Source organism: Ursus americanus, chromosome 18 (genome assembly GCF_024610735.1).
Source record: "Ursus americanus isolate L20-20 chromosome 18, mUrsAme1.1.p, whole genome shotgun sequence".
In the NCBI taxonomy this organism is placed as follows: Eukaryota; Metazoa; Chordata; class Mammalia; order Carnivora; family Ursidae; genus Ursus; species Ursus americanus.
Window position 1 is genome coordinate 6,198,861 of NC_142144.1, and position 18,863 is coordinate 6,217,723.

General features: G+C 41.9%; 1 protein-coding gene across 11 annotated transcripts in view; it reads left to right on the forward strand.

The window, feature by feature from the left end:
* Positions 1-18,863, forward strand: part of FNBP1 (formin binding protein 1) — a 134,029-nt gene that overhangs the window by 88,526 nt on the left and 26,640 nt on the right. For all 11 annotated transcript variants that reach the window (XM_045771266.2, XM_087869276.1, XM_045771261.2 and 8 more), the window contains exons 7-8: positions 11,991-12,119; positions 13,464-13,610. In XM_045771266.2, the coding sequence (XP_045627222.1) occupies positions 11,991-12,119; positions 13,464-13,610 (276 nt within the window). The remainder of the gene's footprint in view (positions 1-11,990; positions 12,120-13,463; positions 13,611-18,863) is intronic.

Here is an 18,863-nt window from a genome sequence, read left to right on the forward strand (position 1 = left end):
GAGAAAACACTTTTGTTATTCTGTTGTTTATGTCTCTATCTGTAGAGTTTGTATTCTGTGTATTTTTCTCTCAGTACGCCTGTATTAAATGAACATCCTGAATGGTTTCTGTTGTTTCGATTCTTAATATTTGTCCTGGGTAGTAATGGATATGTTTTCCTCTCTCGGGGCTTCACACGGCAAATGGAATTTAATGGAAATTTTCTCCGATTAGTAGATGTGGAATAAATGTATTTCTATTTGGAAATGGGACATAACTTTGATCTATGTCATAAGTGAATATTCGTAGGATGAGTTTTGTGTTTTTTTAAAGGCTGTGACACTCCATGTTGGTTTTACCATTAAAAATGAATTTGTGGGGGCACCTGGCTGCCTCAGTTGGTGGAGCGTGCGACTCTTGACCTCCCAGTCATGAGTTTGAGCCCCACGTTCGGTGTAGAGATGACTAAAAAAAATAAATAAACGTTAGAAAAAATGAATCTGTGATAGAAATGTTAAACATGCAGTTGGTTACTACGGTTGAATGTTCCACACAAAAGTATTCAAGTTGCGTTCAGCTCCAAGTTTTTGTTCGTTTGCTACCAATTGCTACTATCTCCATATTGTAAACATTAATTTTCATTTATTTGTTTCCGAAGTAAGTGGTTTTTACGCAAAAAAAAAAAAAATGGAGTTTGGTTAGATAAATATCCAAAAAGAAACAAGGAGGTCAAAATGTCAAAATCTCAGGAGTATCAGGAATGTTGGGGGCGGAGGTGCTACCAAAAGTGAATTTATATAGAGACGAAATACTTCTGAGGGCCTCTTCAGTGAAATATTTCCAGTATGCATTATTTCATTTACATTAAAATGTTGACATGAGAATCTGCCTTAACCTTGTTTTAGTGTTCCTAGAAGCATAACCATTGACAAACCTCTAAGTTAATCTGCAGAACCAATAAGAACCAGTAAGACATGGGTCATTCTCATGCCCCAGACCTGACGATTAAGGTGACTTAAATGAAAATGATATGAATCTGAATATTCATATTATATGTGAACATATGAATATGCATATGAAGTAAAAATGAATTAAATACATAATGCGATATTCATCATTGGTATGTTTATGTGAGAGTGTATATAGCTTCACGCACTGGGCACTCACTGTTCTAAAGGCTTTCATATGCAACTCAATACAATTATTTTATTTTAGTCTGTTCTGTTTTATTTGGGGGCTGGGGGTAGGGGCAGAGGGAGAGAGAGAATCCCAGGCAGGCTCCGTGCTCAGTGCAGAGCCCGACTCAGGGCTCGATCTCACGACCCTGAGATTACAACCTGAGCCGAAATCAAGAGTTGGACGCATAACTGACTGAGACACCCATGCGCCCCATCATTTAATAAGATATTTTACTTTTCACCGATAGTGAATGGCCTGCTTGGCCAAGAGCACGTTCTTACTCTTGCTACGACACAGAAGTGCATTCAGAGCTTGTTTCTACCGCTTACTAATGGTACAGCATGAGGTGGTTTGCTTCATCTCTGAGCGTGTTTCCTAGTCTATGAAATAAGGATAATATCGTGCACCTCAAGGGCTTGTTGTGAGATTTCAGTGGTATGTGATATACATGAAGGAGAGGCCTGGTTTTGGACTGCAGTTAATTGGTCCACACTGTTTTCTTCATCTGTATTTTGCCTGTTTGTGTCTTCTTTTGCTTACTTCTGGCTCCTTCTTCCTCCGTTCTCCTTCGGCCTACGGTGAATCAATTGAGTATATTTTGGACATTCTAGGCATGTAGGCATCCCACAAGAACATTTATTGCACAATGAGTGCATAGCATCAATAGGATTGCAGTAGGTACCTTTCATGAGGGCCCTGGTTAGCCAATAATGATGAAATGGAGAGACAAGGAAAACTTCCGTTGCAGAATAAGATGGAGTATCATATGTTATGTGCCAGACTTCATGGTGAAGATAATTAGAACAAGAGCAGTTTAAAAAAAAAATGGTTTATGAGAATCATCGTATGTAAAATCACCTGGTCCTCCAAGCAGCAAATACTAGGAGTTCAAAGTCGTTCTTGGATTCTGCGTCTGTAAACGCTCTGTGCAGATTACAGGTTGTCGAGATAGGACTGAGGACGGAATTGGGGCGTGAAGATGAACGTTGTGTAGAAAATGAAAAGATGGAGCAGAGAGCAACTGAGTGGAAAGAACCCCACCAGGGCTCTGAGGGAAACCTGCTGCCCATGTTGACCTGCCTGGTGGGACAGGGGGCTGGGTAGGATCTCCTGGAGAGATGAAATGAGAACAGATTATGACAGATATTAAAAGCCAAATGGCAGAATGAATGTGTCCCCGATGAAATGCTACTGAACCACCTCCCCCAAAGACTCACACTGGAAAAGTGCTTTATATTTTCTAGAAGGGTTTTAATCCCCTCGTAGAATTCTTACATCCCTTCCTAGATAAGAAGGGTCAGTCTCTAAGGTGTTGAATTATCATGAGCCTAAAACGGCCCTGCTGGATATGGTACAGCCAAGACTGAAGCACATTTCTATGCCTCAAATTCAGTTCTTGCCAGAGGACCATCTGGCTTCACTACTAGATTATGTTAAATGAGCTCTTCACTGTTAACCACTGTGGAATTATGCAGGTGATAGTGAGTTGGGGTAAGATGATAAATAGCAATTGACAGGAGGCCTCCGTATCAGGGAGCCAAGAAGGAGAAGCGGGGATTGTACTGGACTAGGATGCGTAGGCGCCATCTGTTTACCATCCGTCCTTACAGCCGTAGACATACAAAGCAGGCCCGCTGTTGTTGCTTCTTACATAGGATTCCTTTCTGGGTTACATTTCCTCCTTCCTGGATGATAGGTTGTTTTACTTTTTTTCCCATGAGGGTTTTTGTGAGCAGTACGTTCATTATTTGCCTGAAATGTCTTTATTTTGCCTTCACGCGAGTGTGATAGTTTAGCTAGGTGTAGAATTCTCAGCTGACAGTTATTTTCTCTAAACCTGTTTCGAAATATCACCCCATTGTCTTTTATCATTGATCGTTCCTCCTGGGAAGTCGGCTGTCTACTTATTGCATTCCTTCGAGGGGACTTGACTTTCTTTCCCTGGTTGTTAAGACCTTGTCTTTGCCCTTTGGTGTTTTGTAGCATCACTATATGTTTCAAAGTATACACTTTCTCATTTCTATTTTTTCTGCGTGGAGTTCAAATGGGAGTTCGTTCCTTTTGTAAATGTAGGAAAAGCTTCCAGGTGTTAACTCTTCAAATGTTGCCTATGTTTCATTCTCTTCAATTGTTGGTTCTGGGACTCATAGCAGATGTGTATGAAACTTGTCGTGCTATCCCATGTGCTCCTAGCTTCATTTTCCTTCCTTCCTTCCTTTATCTCTATATATTACATTTTGTGTAACTTTCTTAGCCACTTCATGAATTTTCTTCACTTATTCTATTATTTAACTTATCTATGACGTTTTTCAAATTTCAGTGACTATTTTTTATTTCTAGACATTCCACTTGGTTCTTTTTCATCTTTATAATGTCTTATTATTTTCTTGTGAGTTCTATTACTTCTTTTATTTCTTTAATTATTTTAAATATTCTTGTTTTCCCACTCTCTCTCTCTTGCTCTCTCTCTCTCTCTCAAATAACTGAATAACTAAATAAAGTAGAAAAGGGGGGGCACCTGGGTGGCTCAGTCCGTTAAGTGTCTGCCTTTGGCTCAGGTCATAATCTCAGGGTCCTGGGATTGAGCCCCACATCGGGCTCCCTGCTTAGTGGGGAGTCTGCTTCTCCCTCTCCCTCTGCCTTTCCCCCTGTGCTCTCTCTCTCTTTCTCTTTCTCTCTTCTCTCAAATAAATAGAGTATTTAAATATTCTTGTTTTATATTTTCTTCCGAATTGTTCTTTTAGGTCAAGTTCTTATGGTGATAAGTTTTCTATCGTATCACCTCTCATGGTGGTTTAGTTCCTTGTGCATTTATAATTATTATTGTCTTTTTCATATGAGTGTGTCTTCAATAGGGATGGTTTTTTTCTCTGAGAATCTCATAAAAGCAGGATTATATGAAACCCAGCAATGCTTTATATTGGTTTCTTCCAGACAACCTGGGACTAATTTTTATGTTAATTACTTGGGTTGGGTATTCTTGTATCATCTGTATAATACATACAAGCTTAAGATTTTGTTTCTCAGAGGATGCACTTCCTCACTCCGCCCCATAGCCTGAGACTTTAACAAGCTTCCTTGCTATCTTCTCTGGTCACTAGAGAAGTTTTGTTTGGTGTCACCCAGCTTAAGAAAAACAGAAAAATGAACATCGACATTACAATAAAGGGCGTATGGTCTTACGTCTTTAACTCATTGATGACATATGCTGAATGCCACATGGAAGATTTTTAGTATCAAACCTTACTGATTAAACATCTTTTGTGACTTGGGGACTAAGGGTGCATAGCCGCTAACCTACCACCAAACACATCAGATTTCTTCAGAACAGGAAGCTGTATTTCTTTTCTTTCCCTGGGGAATGTAACAGGACTATTTTTTTTTCCTCTTCCGAGGAATGTATCTTTTCTAGAACTGTGTTCAGTATTTTTATTCTTCTCAACAGCACCACAGCCACAGAGAATGATCATTTGGGCTTTAACTTTCTAGAATCCAGGCTGTCATTTTCAGCTGTACGTATTTGCAACCTTGTGAGTGTCATATTCTGGGGGGCAGTTGTTAAAGGGAGAGGGAGAAGAGAAAGAGAGAATCAATTTCTCCCCTGCCACAACTGAACACGCAAGTCTCTGGCTAATGACCGTGCATTAGAAACCAGGGAAGAGGGGTGCCTGGGTGGCACAGCGGTTAAGCGTCTGCCTTCGTCTCAGGGCGTGATCCCGGAATTATGGGATCGAGCCCCACATCAGGCTCCTCCGCTAAGAGCCTGCTTCTTCCTCTCCCACTCCCCCTGCTTGTGTTCCCTCTCTTGCTGGCTGTCTCTCTCTCTCTGTCGAATAAAAAAAAAAAAAAAGAAAGAAAGAAACCAGGGAAGAGAAGGGAGACAAGTCTTGGAGACCGTGATTTATATTGTACCGAGCTGTCTGAGCTCATACCGAATTTTTGTCCAGCCTACTTGGGGCGGTGGATGAACAATATCAGCATTGGCTTCTCTTTTAGCAGAAATGGTCACTCACCTTGAGTAAATAGATATTTCAAATTCTACTTTTCAAATAAGGCAACCAGGGTATAGGGGAACAGAAGGCCTTTTCTTAAAACTGTTTAGCAACTGAATGGCTGGTGTGGGATTGAGATGCTGGTCTCATTTGCTATCTTCCCCTGTTCTCTCCTTCTGTTTCACTGACTGTGCACCAAAGTAACCTACAGTCCTGGGGCTAGAAGTTCTAAGACTGTGAAAAAAAGAAAAAATCAGGAAATTGCTGAAATATTTCAAGCATATTTCTTTGGTTAACTTATTTTGAAGTTTTTCTCTGTTTTGTATTTTAGCTGCCTTTATAATTTATCAAAGACAGACTCATTGTTTTGGCAAGTCCCAGGCCTGGAAGGCTCCAACAAAAACTCCCAGCACTCCATCTGAATAGGAATTTTTAAATGCATTCTTAGTCCTGAATTTGAAAATGTATTCTAGAAGCAACAGTTTGCTGGGAAATTTAAACAATGCCGTTTATCATACAACAACATTGCTCCAGACAGAGAATTTTTTTCATCTCTTCCTTTGTTAGTATCCCTCCTACTGCCTTATCTTTTTAGAGCTTTTTCTCTTTTTCTTTTTCTCTTTCTTTCTTTCTTTCTCTTTTTGGATTTCAAAGGCAAGCCATACCTCTTCAGTTTTTAAGTTTCTGGAATTCAGCATTAGAATTTGTTTCTTCAACTAATCTTTTTGGCGAAATAGAATATTCCTTAATCACTTTTGTAAGAAGTGATCACTATTAATGTTTTATTTTTACAATAATCAAATTATGCTGTGAATACTGTTTTGGAAACTTAAAAAAATGTTTTTAAATCACATACGGCTTTCACTTTCTCTAATCATTAAATACTCTTCTACAATTTTTTTTTTATAGGCTGCACCTTAGGCCATCAAGGATATGAGATACGTTTAACCAATGACATTACTGGGCATTTGTTTCAAATTCTTGTCTATTATAAATAATACTGTGATGGATATCTTTTGTGAACATTTAAAGTGATTTCATTAGTGGGGCGCCTGGCTGGCTCAGTCCGTGGAACATACGATTCTTGATCTTGGGGTTTGTGAGTTTGAGCCCCACGTTGGGTGTGGAGAGGACTTAAAAAGTAAATAAACGTAAACATGAATGAATGAATCAATGAATGAATGAATGAATGAATGAAATGATTTCCTGAGGATAAATTCCCAGAAGTAGAATTGCTGAGTCAAGGACTAGGGTAGATGAGTTTTACTCCTACTCACTGACCAGTCCTAGAGAAATCCAGTACACCAACTAGAGTTTTCAGGGATTCTCCACCAGTTGCTGTTTTTAGGGATCTCAAAAATACCTAGAAAATAGGTCAGACTATTCAGTGGCTCCTTCCTCCCTCATATGCTGCCAAAGCGTGCACGCTTCTCACTAACCCGGCCGCGTCCAAAGGAAGGGTGCTCTAGTGGTCGGAGCTCCTTGCCACTCAGAGTCACCAAGTGTGCCAGCTGTCGATTGGGGATCGTCGTAATGTGCTGGTGTCATTCAGTGGCATAACTGCAGCTGTGTTTCTGGAACTTTCCGGTGACTTGCCCCAGCCTGCCTTATCTGCTCTCAGTGTTTTCACAGAACACAAATTAAGGACTCCAGGTTGTCACGTTCCCGGTGATTGTCAGAGGGTGGAATGGGCAGGCACTTTTACTTTCTAAACCACACTGTTCTGTAAATTGGAATTATTTGCAACAAGCAAATTTTTGTAATCAGGTGAAAAAAGAACTAAAGATGCAGAGAGACCGGATAACCCAGGTTATTAAATTTTATAAGTTTAATTTTACCCAAAATATATTTTTTGAAGACTTTAGTTTTTTAAGTCACCTCTCCTGCACCCAACATGGGGCTCGAACTCACAAACCCCAAGATCAGGAGTCACGTGCTCTACCGACTGAGCCAGCCAGGCACCCCAGTTTTATCCACAATATTAAGTCAGTGGCTCAGGTAGTTTGAAGAGGGGTGAATTTGGAGCCAAGAGCCCTGCTGGATCCTTGCCGTGCCTCCAGTCCAGGCTTCTCAACCCTTCTGGATCCCGGAATTGGCGGTCAAGCCCATCTGCCCCCGGGGGGAGCTGCCCCTGATCTCCAGCTATTTGGATAATAATTATAGACAGCCTGGGGCAGTGGTGCAAAATCATGAATGCCAAATAAAATCTCGATTTAGCCCCCTTCTCCGTCCAGCCTAAAATACAGTTGGTTTCTTTTCATGATAATGATGAAATAAAACATTCAAAGTACAGCTGCCCGGGAGAACCTTTACTGTCGTTTGAGCTACCAGTGGTAACTGTAAATTATTCCTCACTGCTGTCCCCCGATTTTGGGGAGTAAAGGACGGGCCTTTTAAATGTGTTCTATCACATCTTTCAACAAAGGAAAAAAATGGCTCCCCGAAACTTCTGAACGCTGCTGCTGTAAATGGGTTATCACTTAAGGAACAGCAGTGTCTATCAACATGTGGGAGGTCTGAGGCCATGCTCAAAAAATTAATGCATCGCAGTATTTATTTACAGTAAATATATAAAAGGAACTAGTGCATTTTGGCCCATTTTTGTGAAAAGGTCAAAAGCCTTGAGCAGCCCCGAGAAAAGACGTGTGTATAATTTCTTAAGCAAAGCAACCGTGTGCCCCACATGAAAGCGAGCACGTTTCTTAGTACGCCTCCTGTTCTCTGCTCGTGACAGCTGAGACTCAGCCAGCGGGGTTGTTTTCTCCCTTAATATCTGAAATATTAAGGGGAAAAAAAAAAAACACCAAACTGAACAGGAAGTCGCCGTGCATTTTGGCCAATGCTAATAGTCTAAATTTAACTAACTAAATGGATTACAGTATTTTTATCTTTAAACCCATTAGGACTTAGAAGCATCAAGCGGCAGTTCAGCCTCTAAATTATTGTTTTCTTTATTTAGAAACTGCAACTCTGACCTTTTGGGCAATCCAACTTTATTTCCATAGAACATTGCGGGGGGGGGGGGGGAGGCGTGTGAAGAGCCGGTGAAGTCACGCTCAAGCGGTATAGGCCTGTTTGGATTTATTTGGGGAGATTCCCAAGGGTTTGTCAAAAATTCTGAAGTTTAAATTCAGGCTTTCTGATTGACAGTGAAAGTGGTCTAGAGCGTATTCAAAGATGTCTGTGATTTACAGCCTCAGGCCACTGTGGTCATTCTGGACTTTTTTAGAATATTTTCTCTAAATTCTATGACTGACTCAAAAAAAAAAAAAATCCTCTGAACTTCCCTCTGCCCTACAGTCATGTTGCTATAAGATGCAGTGTCTTGTATTCTTAGAATGAGAACTTTAATTGCAAGATACAGCTTTTGGTCTGGCTTGGGAAGGAAGTACGTCCTGAAGATAATAGTCACTATTTTTAGACTGACTTAAACAGAGACGAGAAAGACTGATCTTCATGATCTTCATTTAGCCTAAGACTGGGAGACGCACTCTCTAAAATATCTAGTTACTTACCAGTTACTCCGGACAAGTTTTCGAAAGCACTTTTAAAGATATTTTTAAAAATGTATTTGTAATGAGTAACTGACTCAGCGCTAGTTTTAGAGAAAGACTCCTTCTAAGTTCTATTGCAAAATAAACATAACAGCTTACTAAACAAAAATAGATTTTCCATAGTAAAACTTGGTCAGAACAATGGCACATTTCTGGGCCCAGGATTCAAAAGTGGGTATTAATTCAAGGCAGCTGAGTGCTGGGATTGAGAACAAGACCGTCCTGTCTTGCTGCCTCAGCCTTGCAGAATTTGATGTGCGGAAATATTTTACTGCTTTTAAGTGCTTCTCTATCGTATTAGTGAGGGGGGGTGAGGGGAGTGAGAAACTGGAGGAAAATGCCTACAGAGACTATATAGGAATACATACACTTTGCAACCTATGTCCACGTTTGCATTCAAGAAAAACTCCCAGAGACATCATGCTTCTTTCACGTAAAAGGTAGGCTCGTTCTCTCTGACGTATGTCTGATTTGTTTTCTTCTACTCAGCTAGCGTTCCAGGGCTGGAGTTTTATGTGTCATTCCTGATTTCAGCTTCTACGGTTCCCATCTAGTGGTCCCCAGTTAGGTTTCAGGATCACCGCGGGTAAAGCTTGTAAAGGGCATCGGGAAACTATTATGAGTTAATATGCTTATGAAAGCAATTATATAACCCAAGTGAACACATTATAATTAGAGATTTAGGGGAACTGAGAGGAGAGGATCGTTGCCACTTCCAACCAGATGTTGGTGGGTTACCTCCGGCAGGGCGCCCCCAGTTCTCATGAGTAAAGCATTCCATGCTTAGTATGATGGGTTTATTGTCAGGAAGCTCGTATCTGTTCGTGGTGTGTGTGTGTGTGTGTGTGTGTGTGTGTGTACGTGTCCATATGTACATACATACACATGCATAATGATGACATTCTGCTCTCTGTTTCAGAGCTTAAGCTATTTTAAAAATTCACCGAGTTAGAATAATTTCTCCAAAATAAATAAGGGGACCCCATCTTGTTACTTGTTACTTTCATTTACAAAGGATATGAGGAAACAAACCCCCCCCCCCTTGAATTTCGTTAAGACTGTTTCTGAGGAAGGTTTGTAAATGGAATGGAGAATCTTTTAGAAATTTGAGGTCTACCTGGGAGTTTCCTGGGGTTTTTTTTTCTTTCTCGTATTCATAACAAAGTGATCCAGGATAAAACTCTAAGTAATTGAAAGAGTTAAAGGCTTTTTGTGTTGGAAGCATTAGGGGAACAGATGGTATGCACGGAGGTGGGAAAGCAATTATTTAAACAGAGGAGGGCTCGTGTATACTGGAAAGGCATGGATTTTCGAGGGTAGCTGGGGACTTCACGTTTTGGGGACCAGGTTAACATATTTACTAGTGGACACATTAGAAGCGGAAGCCAGAGCATATGGTCGGGAAGGGAGTTAACAGGAAGCCGACAGAGAGGAAGAACATGGCCGCCGAAGTCACCAAGGGGAGATGAGAAGTGGATAAAAATGGTTTTGAGATCCTAAAGGCCTTGAGAAACTAAAAGAACCTCAGGTAGTAAGGAAATCAGTTTGGAAAGATTTATATCGTTAATCTTTGTCTGAGAAATGTTCCGGAAGAGAATGAAGGAGGCAGCTCTGAATGACCACGCTGGGCGTGGTGATCACCAACAGGCAGATGAGTGAAACGTGTCAAGGAAGTGAAAATCAGGTGAAGCCTCCAAGTCACGGAGGCAGGAAACCATAAAGAACACAGAGATGCAGAAAATCTGATGGTAGGCGCTACCGATGTTCAGACAGAAAGTGGGGCATTGACGTGACTTTTGAACATGTCCGTGTTCTTTTTTGTCCTTTTAAAAAATGAGTGGGTTTGGTAAAACAAAACAAAAAACAAAGAAACAGAAAGTTCCCGTAGTTATGTTGGAACAAGGCCCTTTTCCTGTTGTGTTTCTGGCTCGGTGTGGTAGCTGGCCAAGTCACCTGCAGGCCAAGCCACCTCTTCATCGGGCAGGGGGTAGTTTTTGCCCTGCATGAACTTCAGACTGTGTTAGAGAGTCAGGAGGCCATATTTCTCAAGACATCTCCAAAGCGCTAGATGAATCCAAGGTGGGATCACCAGCGTAACCATCAGTGGTATTTGTGGATGACTTCAGAGTTTACAGGCATTCTTGTTCAAGCTTTAAAATCATGTCTGCCGGGGCGCCCGGCCAGCTCAGTCAGTGGAGTGTGTGACTCTTGATCTCGGGGTTGTGAGTTCAAGCCCCACATTGGGTGTGGGGCCTTCTTAATTAAAAAATAAAATCGATTCTGCAATTCATCAACAGTTGCCCCTTTCATGTAGGTGTGTGATTAACCAAAATACGAATTAGAAGAGAGAAACAAATGTATGCATTTTATTGTTGATTATTTAGGAGAAAATCAATGCAGGAAAACACAAAATAGCGCATACTCATACACAAACAAAAACCACAAAGAGGGTGCCATATTTGCTACTTCTTTAAACTATATACTAAAAGTAAACACCTGGGTGCCTCCCTGGCTCGTCATGGAGCATGCGACTCTTGATCTCTGGGTTCAAGCCCCTCATTGAGAGTAGAGATTACTTAAAATAATAATAATAAACATCGTGAGAGTGTTAGGTCCATATAGATCAGGGTTCCTATGCCTTTGTAATTCATGAATTCCATTGAGAATTGGATAAAAATTTTTATGGAATGGGGCTCCTGGGTGGCTCAGTTGGTTAAGTGTCTGCCTTAGGCTCAGGTCATGATCTCAGGGTCCTGGGATCGAGCCCTGCGTCAGGCTCTCTGCTCAGTGGGGAATCTTGCTTCTGCCTCTCACTCTTCCTCTGTGTGCTTGCTCTCCCTCCCTCTCTCTCTCAAATAAATAAATAAAATCTTTAAAAAAATTATGGATTTCCCCCATCCCCTCCTTAAGGAAAAAAAAAAGCTATATATATATATATCCTATAAAATATATGTACATATTATAAAAATATATGAGCATAGGTTCCCACCAGCACCATCTAGGTAACATAAATATGTGAATCGGGCCAAGTGCAGACAATAAAGAATAGGGACTCTTGTGTCAAACTAGAAAGTAATGCCAAGTTAAGACAATAGAGAATGGTAGGGTTTGTGAAAAACTAGGGTGCGCATCCTTACCTAAACTAAATTCAAATTCTAAACAATTTCTATAACACCTGCTAAATATAACACATTTAAGGTAAATTTGACTGCAAATCCCTTTGGTTTGCAGTTCTAGGCTCTTATTATATGTAAACATAGGGGTACTCTCATTTTTTGCCCCAAGGCGCGACAGCAAGCTCAAGCACGTCACCAAATGGCAGAGGACAGCAAAGCAGATTACTCATCAATTCTCCAGAAATTCAACCACGAGCAGCACGAATATTACCATACTCACATCCCCAACATATTTCAGGTAAGTAATTCAGGTCTCTCAGATTGGCTTTGCCTTTAGAGACACGTGGCTTGGGAATCATGATTGGGCTTATATTCTGAGTAGTTACAAAATTCTAAATTTCCTCAAACTGAAGTCACTTTTGAAGCATCCAGGGAGCTCCTAGGTGGCTCAGTTTGTTAAGCACTTGACTCGTGATCTAAGGTCTTGATCTCAGGGTCATGAGTTCAAGCCCCATGTTGGGCTCTGCTCTGGGCATGGAGCCTACTTTAAAAAAAAAACATATCGGGGCGCCTGGGTGGCACAGCGGTTAAGCGTCTGCCTTCGGCTCAGGGCGTGATCCTGGCGTTATGGGATCGAGCCCCACATCGGGCTCCTCCGCTATGAGCCTGCTTCTTCCTCTCCCACTCCCCCTGCTTGTGTTCCCTCTCTCGCTGGCTGTCTCTATCTCTGTCGAATAAATAAAATCTTTAAAAAAAATAAAAAAAATAAAATAAAAAAAAATAAAAATAAAAAAAAAACATATCAACACAAACAAACAAACAAAGCGTCCAGATCAAGCGTTGACTGGCAATAAGATGAAATATACTGTTAATGTCAAGGTTAATCAGTGACCTTCGCAGGTGTCCTGAGTTTGCCCTTGCAGCCATTCTTTGCCAGTCTTAGAAGTGCAGTTCTTAGATTAGTGCCCTCTTTGCTAGAAGGACCATTCGGATTATAAAATGCCAACTTAACTTTAGGAGTCCGAGCAGAATTCCTACAGTTACAGGATTTGAATAAATGACAGTCCTTTTCTTTGGATTGTTTCTCTTTTGGGTACTTTAAGTTGTCAGAAATGGCATGAGAAAAGTTGTAGACGTGTTCTCCCACTTTGGGAATCGTTTACAACTTGGGTCCAGTTGTAGAAAAAAATAAGTATTTGCTTTTTAGTGTCTACACACACAGCAAACAAGAGCCTCCAGCTTGTAGACGGAAGATACACGAGTTACATCTCAGCCTGTGTTGGGTTGAGGCCATTAACCAACACCAGGCTTTTGGTAGAGCGAAATACCCAATCAAAGGTGGAGGAGATGTTTGAAATGTATCACCAAACGGCGTCAATGATAAAAGCACTTGAGCTTGGGGTTCTCACTGAAATTGGAATGGAATCCTATAAAGTATACATTTGGACAGCCCCACAACTCATAAAATATGTGTAGAGCTGGTGAAGATGGAGGCAATAATCATCATGATTGTGTAGCTCTAACCCTACCGATTGGCCTATTTCCATCCCAGACTATTTGCTTGAAGTGACAGTGCTGCTGGAAACAACCTCCGTGAGTCGCAGTGGACCAAATTAATTTCCTAAAAAATCTAATGTTGCAGAAAATACAGGAGATGGAAGAAAGGAGGATAGTGCGGATCGGGGAATCGATGAAGACCTACGCGGAGGTTGACCGGCAGGTGATTCCGATCATTGGGAAATGCTTGGATGAAATAGTAAAGGCAGCTGAATCCATCGATCAGAAGAATGTAAGTATTGTCATTTGGACTTCATCTCGAATGAAGGATTTCTGGTTCCATTATTTCTTCGCCGCCATCCACAGTGACCTCATTGAATCATCTCGCGATGGGTAGTTGCTTCCAGTGCTCACGAGTATTTTGCAGCAATAGTAACACCAGTTTTGAGTGTTCTGTTCGGCCCTCGGTGTTTTGGATTTAGCTCTCAACTTTCTTTTCCAGAAAACACAGGTAAGTCTGAGACATTGCAGAATTAAATTGAAGTGTTTTCCTGTCAGTTGGCTGAGTAACTCCCCACATTGGGATCTGGTTCTTCACGGCACTGTTGACATTTCAGGCCAGATAATTCTTTACTGTAGGGGCCTGTCCTGATCACGACTGGGTGTTTAGTAACATCCGTGGCTTCTACCGACCAGATACCAATAGCACCCTTCCCTGGGTTGTAACAGTCAAAGTGTCTCTGGGTGTTGCCACATGTCCCCTTCCGGATACAGTCGTCTCTGTCAGAGGACACTACTTAGGGCCCGTGTCATTCATGTGGGTTCCTTTCCTTGAAACCTATTTCCCTCAACAAAAATAGCAACTAGGACACCAGCATAGGCTTTTACAAACTTTTAACTTGCGAAATCAAATATTTAACAAAAAGCGATGTCATAAGTATTCTTTGTCATAAGAGCATCTTAAAATGAGTCTAGGCAAGGGATCAAAGTAGTCTTTCCTGTATGAACATATCTGAGCATATAGATTCTTCATTGCTCTAAGGACATTTTAGGTGTACTAACATATTTAAGGCCATCTGTGTAAAAAAATTGTTATCGACCCAATGTGCAGAAATACTTCCAAATGTGTTAAATGGTAAGTGTTGTAGGAAGAATAGTTCCAGTAGCAGGCATATTTTTTTGATTTTAGGATTCCTCAGTCTCTATTTTGTTAACATCTGTTTGCCTAGAGCCTCCTTATTCAGTGATTTCAGCTAACTTTTTGGGGGGAAATTACTGGTGCTTCTTAATCAGTGATGTTTCCCCCACAAAACTACATTGTGCCAAGAAGTAGTCGCAAGTGATCAAACCATCCTTTCCTTAAGCTGAGCATGTCTTTATTTGATGGTTTTATCTCCTTGAAGCATGTCCAAAGAGAGACAGTCCTTTTGCTGAACACATGACTTGTTTGAGACACATGTGACTGGTCATGTATCCATGTGGTCCAGTTTTCCATCTTCTTATCACCATTACTTCATCAATTTTGGACATCTCTGCCCCTCAGTTTCAGACAGTCTTTTTTTAACTTTATTTGTTTAAAGATTTTTATTTATTTATTTGAGAGAGCGAGAGAAAGCACGAGCAGGGGGCGGGGCAGAGGGCGAAGTAGGCTCCCTACTAAGCAGGAATCTCCATGTGGGACTCGATCCCCAGAACTCTGGGATCATGACCTGAGCTGAAGGCAGATGCTTACCGATCAAGCCACCCAGACGCCCCTCGGACAAAGTCTTTTGGTGGCTCATAGATGCCTGGCTCATGGAGGGAGATCAAGAAATAGTCTTGGTGAGGCTTTGTCTCATCACCCTGTTTAAAATGCCAACAGTCACCAATGACTGTGGGGAGAGGTCTTTTAAAGGAAAATAATAATAGTGAGTTTTATAAGGTAAGCCTTCACCTCTATTGAATCTTGACTTTCTTCCTAAGCCTCATTGACTTCGGACATTGATTAAAATCTGAAACAAGCCTGATTTTAATTTCTTATATTAGAAGCTTAGAAATGTCTTCTTCCTTGAAACTTCACAATTTTACAAGATCATGTCTGAACGATGGTTTCCCTTGATCAGTTTTATCTAGCAAATTGTGAGCACCTAGATTTATAGGATATTTGTCCCATTGTGCGAACCTTGTTTTCCCATTTTATCACTGATCATTCGTTTTCACCTATGACCTTTATGTTGCTAAATCCAAGGGTCTTTTCTAGGTCTTCATTCAAGTTCTTGGATAAGAACTTGAACTATTAGCAGCACCGTCCCCCACTTGACCACCCTCCTACCTGCTCTTCCTTCACTTGATTCCCAGGCAACCATACTGTGATGGCTTTTCTCCTCATTGACTCAGTCTCCTTTGCTTGTTCTTGTTTTCCTTTTTCTTACCATTTAACTTGGGAGTACCCCTGGGCTTTGATCTTGGACCTGTGTACTCTCCACATTCGGTCCTTGGAGTGATCCATAGACTGTTGGAGCATTAAGTCCCATCTCAACTCTGAATCACACATGTTACATTCCCAGCCTGGACCTGTCCCCGCCACGACAGGTTCATACATTCAGCTGCCAAGTGGCTTCTCCACTTGGATGTCTGTCTGCTTCATTCCTCAAGCTTGGCATATCCAGAATGGAGCTCCTGATCTTTCTTGCCAAACCTGCACCTCCCATGGTCTTCACCGTCTCCATCATGGCGTTTCCATCCTTCTGGTTGCACGGATCTTGGAGTCATCTTTGATACCCTCTTTTTCTGACACCTGTGTTAATTTATTAGCCAATCCTATGGGCTTTACCCCCAAAATACATTCAGCACCCACACAGTTCTCACCACCTCTATTGTTACCCTCCCACTCCAAGATCGCCGTCCAGTTGGATTGTGCAGGAAGAGCCTGGATTACTGCAGGAGATGTCTAATGTCTCCCTACCTTTGCTCCCCCCACCCATTCTTAACACAGAGACCAGAGGGGTTCTTTTACAGTGAGTTAGATCATGTGTCTCCTCTGCTCAGAGCCCTCCATGGGCTTCTGTCTTACAGGAAAAGTCAAAGCCACTGTGGCCTCAAAGGCCTGAGCTATCTAAACACCCCCCCTCCCCATTTATCTCTCTGACGTCACCTATTCGGTATTCTCCCCAGTGCTATACTGGCAGTGGCCTGCCTCGTATTCCTCAAAAACTCCCGAGTGTGCTCCTGTCATGCTGTTCCCTCTGCCTGGAATATTCTTCCCACAGATATCTGCATGGCTCACTCCCTCAGCCTCCTTCAGGTGTTTACTTGAATGAATGTTTCATTCATGCTCTTTTTTGAGAATTCAAGGGTCGGATATTTCTTAATCCCTCAGATCATCTTTCCTTGCACGTTCCCTTCCTCTGTTCTCGAGGCGTGTCTCAAGTTTATCTGCTTTTGCAAATTCAGCTCCTAGCAAAGTTAGTTGTGGTCTTGCTGCTTTGATCTTTGCTATTTGTATTCTGGTTTTCCTTTGATCACACGCTCGTTGTCTCTACCTCTTCACGTTTAGTTGATGGTACATCCTCCTTCAAAATTTTCATTTTGAGAAACGTAGATGGTATTTTTATGAAATGGTTCCCTGAACATTTACTGACCACCTACTTCCTTCCATGCGTGGCGTGCTCACCACAACCCACCGAGGAGAACCTTGAACTCAGAGAGGTTGCAGCCCTGCCCAGGGCCACATAGTAAATGTGTCTATCTGGTTCCAAACCTATGTTCTTTCCCTTAAGCCCCCCCGCCACAACCTTGTGCTTTTTATTTCTAGAACAAGCACCATTTCTGGCACATGTTTGAATCCGCTCACTCACGCACTCACAAGTGCCAGGCACAGCTCTAAAGTCAGAGACGGGCAGTAACAAAATAAATGAGAACCTTATGTAGAGTGTTAAAACAGGATGAGCGTTTGGGGGAAAATGAGGTAGGAAAGGATGTTAAGAAGTCCCCAAGGGGGTGGGTCTGGGTGTTACACCAAGAAGTTACATTTGAGCAAAGACTTGAAAGAGGTGATCGAATAATTATTTAAATGGGATAGGAGGACAGAAAGCTCCCAGGTCTGTTACCCTCTCCTCCAACAAACCGGATGTCCCCTCTCCCTCTTAATGCAGTCTCAGAATCACATGATTACTTAAAAGTTCAAACTGGTTTATTTATGTGTGGTTGATTTCCATTTATATCAAATGACCGTGTTTCCATTAGAGCACATCAGTGAGTCACTGGCACACCTGGGCTTGTAGATCCGTAGACCATACATTTAACTGCATGCAACGAGAACAGTAGTGTCTCACACAAGGCGGTTTGTCTTTTCTCTCACGTAAAAGACGTCTGTGGGCAGAGGGTCCAGCCCTGGCACGGACAGAAATCTGTAAGTTCTCAGGGACTCGGGCTTCTCCTGCTTCACAGCTTTTGATGTGTGACCTTCAAACTCAGTGTGGCTTCTGGCGCTCCAGCCATCACATCCAAATTCCAGAAAGCAGAATATAGAGAAGGGGCCATGCCATCCCTTTAAAGAGTCTTCCTACACACCAGGGGTGCCTGGGGGGCTCAGTCGATTAAGCTTCTGCCTTAGGCTTGGGTCATGATCCCAGGACCCCAGGACTGAGTCCCGCATCCATCTCTCTGCTCAGCTGCTCCCCCTACTTGGGCTCTCTCTCTCTCACTCTCTCTCTCTCTGACAAATAAATAAAATCTTTAAAAAAAAAAAATTACACACCATCCTGTCTACCTCTCTGAGATCTCAGAGGTCAAAACTTAGGTGGCCACCCCGTGCTGCACAGAAGGCTGGGGAATGAAGCCTTTAGGTGGGTGGCAAGGTGCCCAACTTAAAATCAGGGTTCCTGTTCCTAAGAAGGAAAGGGAGTTGGCTATTGGAAGACAATCAGCAGTCGGTGGCCCATCTACAAAGTAAGGAGTAACCAAAGTAGCTATGACATCCCAAAATGTGGGCTTGTCTTAAAGAAGTGAGATCTTTCCAGATTGTCTTCTCTAGTTTTTTTTTTTAAGTCAGATGATCATTGACTTTGAATGTTACTACGAATCACATGTGCTGCTAATACTTTATGTATCTATCTCTCTATCTCTCTATCTATGACATTATGGTTGTGATTGCCTTATACGTTTGTCTACATTGCCCGACCCTGAGAAGGTGTAGCACCCAGAGTTCCTAGCAGAATCACAGCCTAGAGTAGGTATTGGGGTCATTGATTTATTCAGCAAACATTTACTGCACACGGTTCTCGCCGGGCACCTTCTAGGTCTGGGGATACAGTGGAGGAAAAACAGAAGAGAGCTTGCATGTAAGTGGGGGAAGATCTATGAACAAATGCATCCATAAGGAAAAATCATGCAATAAATTAATATACCTGAGCCACAATGAACCAAAGAAGCGAGAGAGATTATCTACTCTTTGCTTGGACTTTGTGTGTGCTAAATTGCCTTACGAACTCCTGGTGAGAACCAGACTTTGTATTCCTGTACTTTTCAAGGGAAGTGCGTAACAGTGGCCCATTTTTTTCTGCTT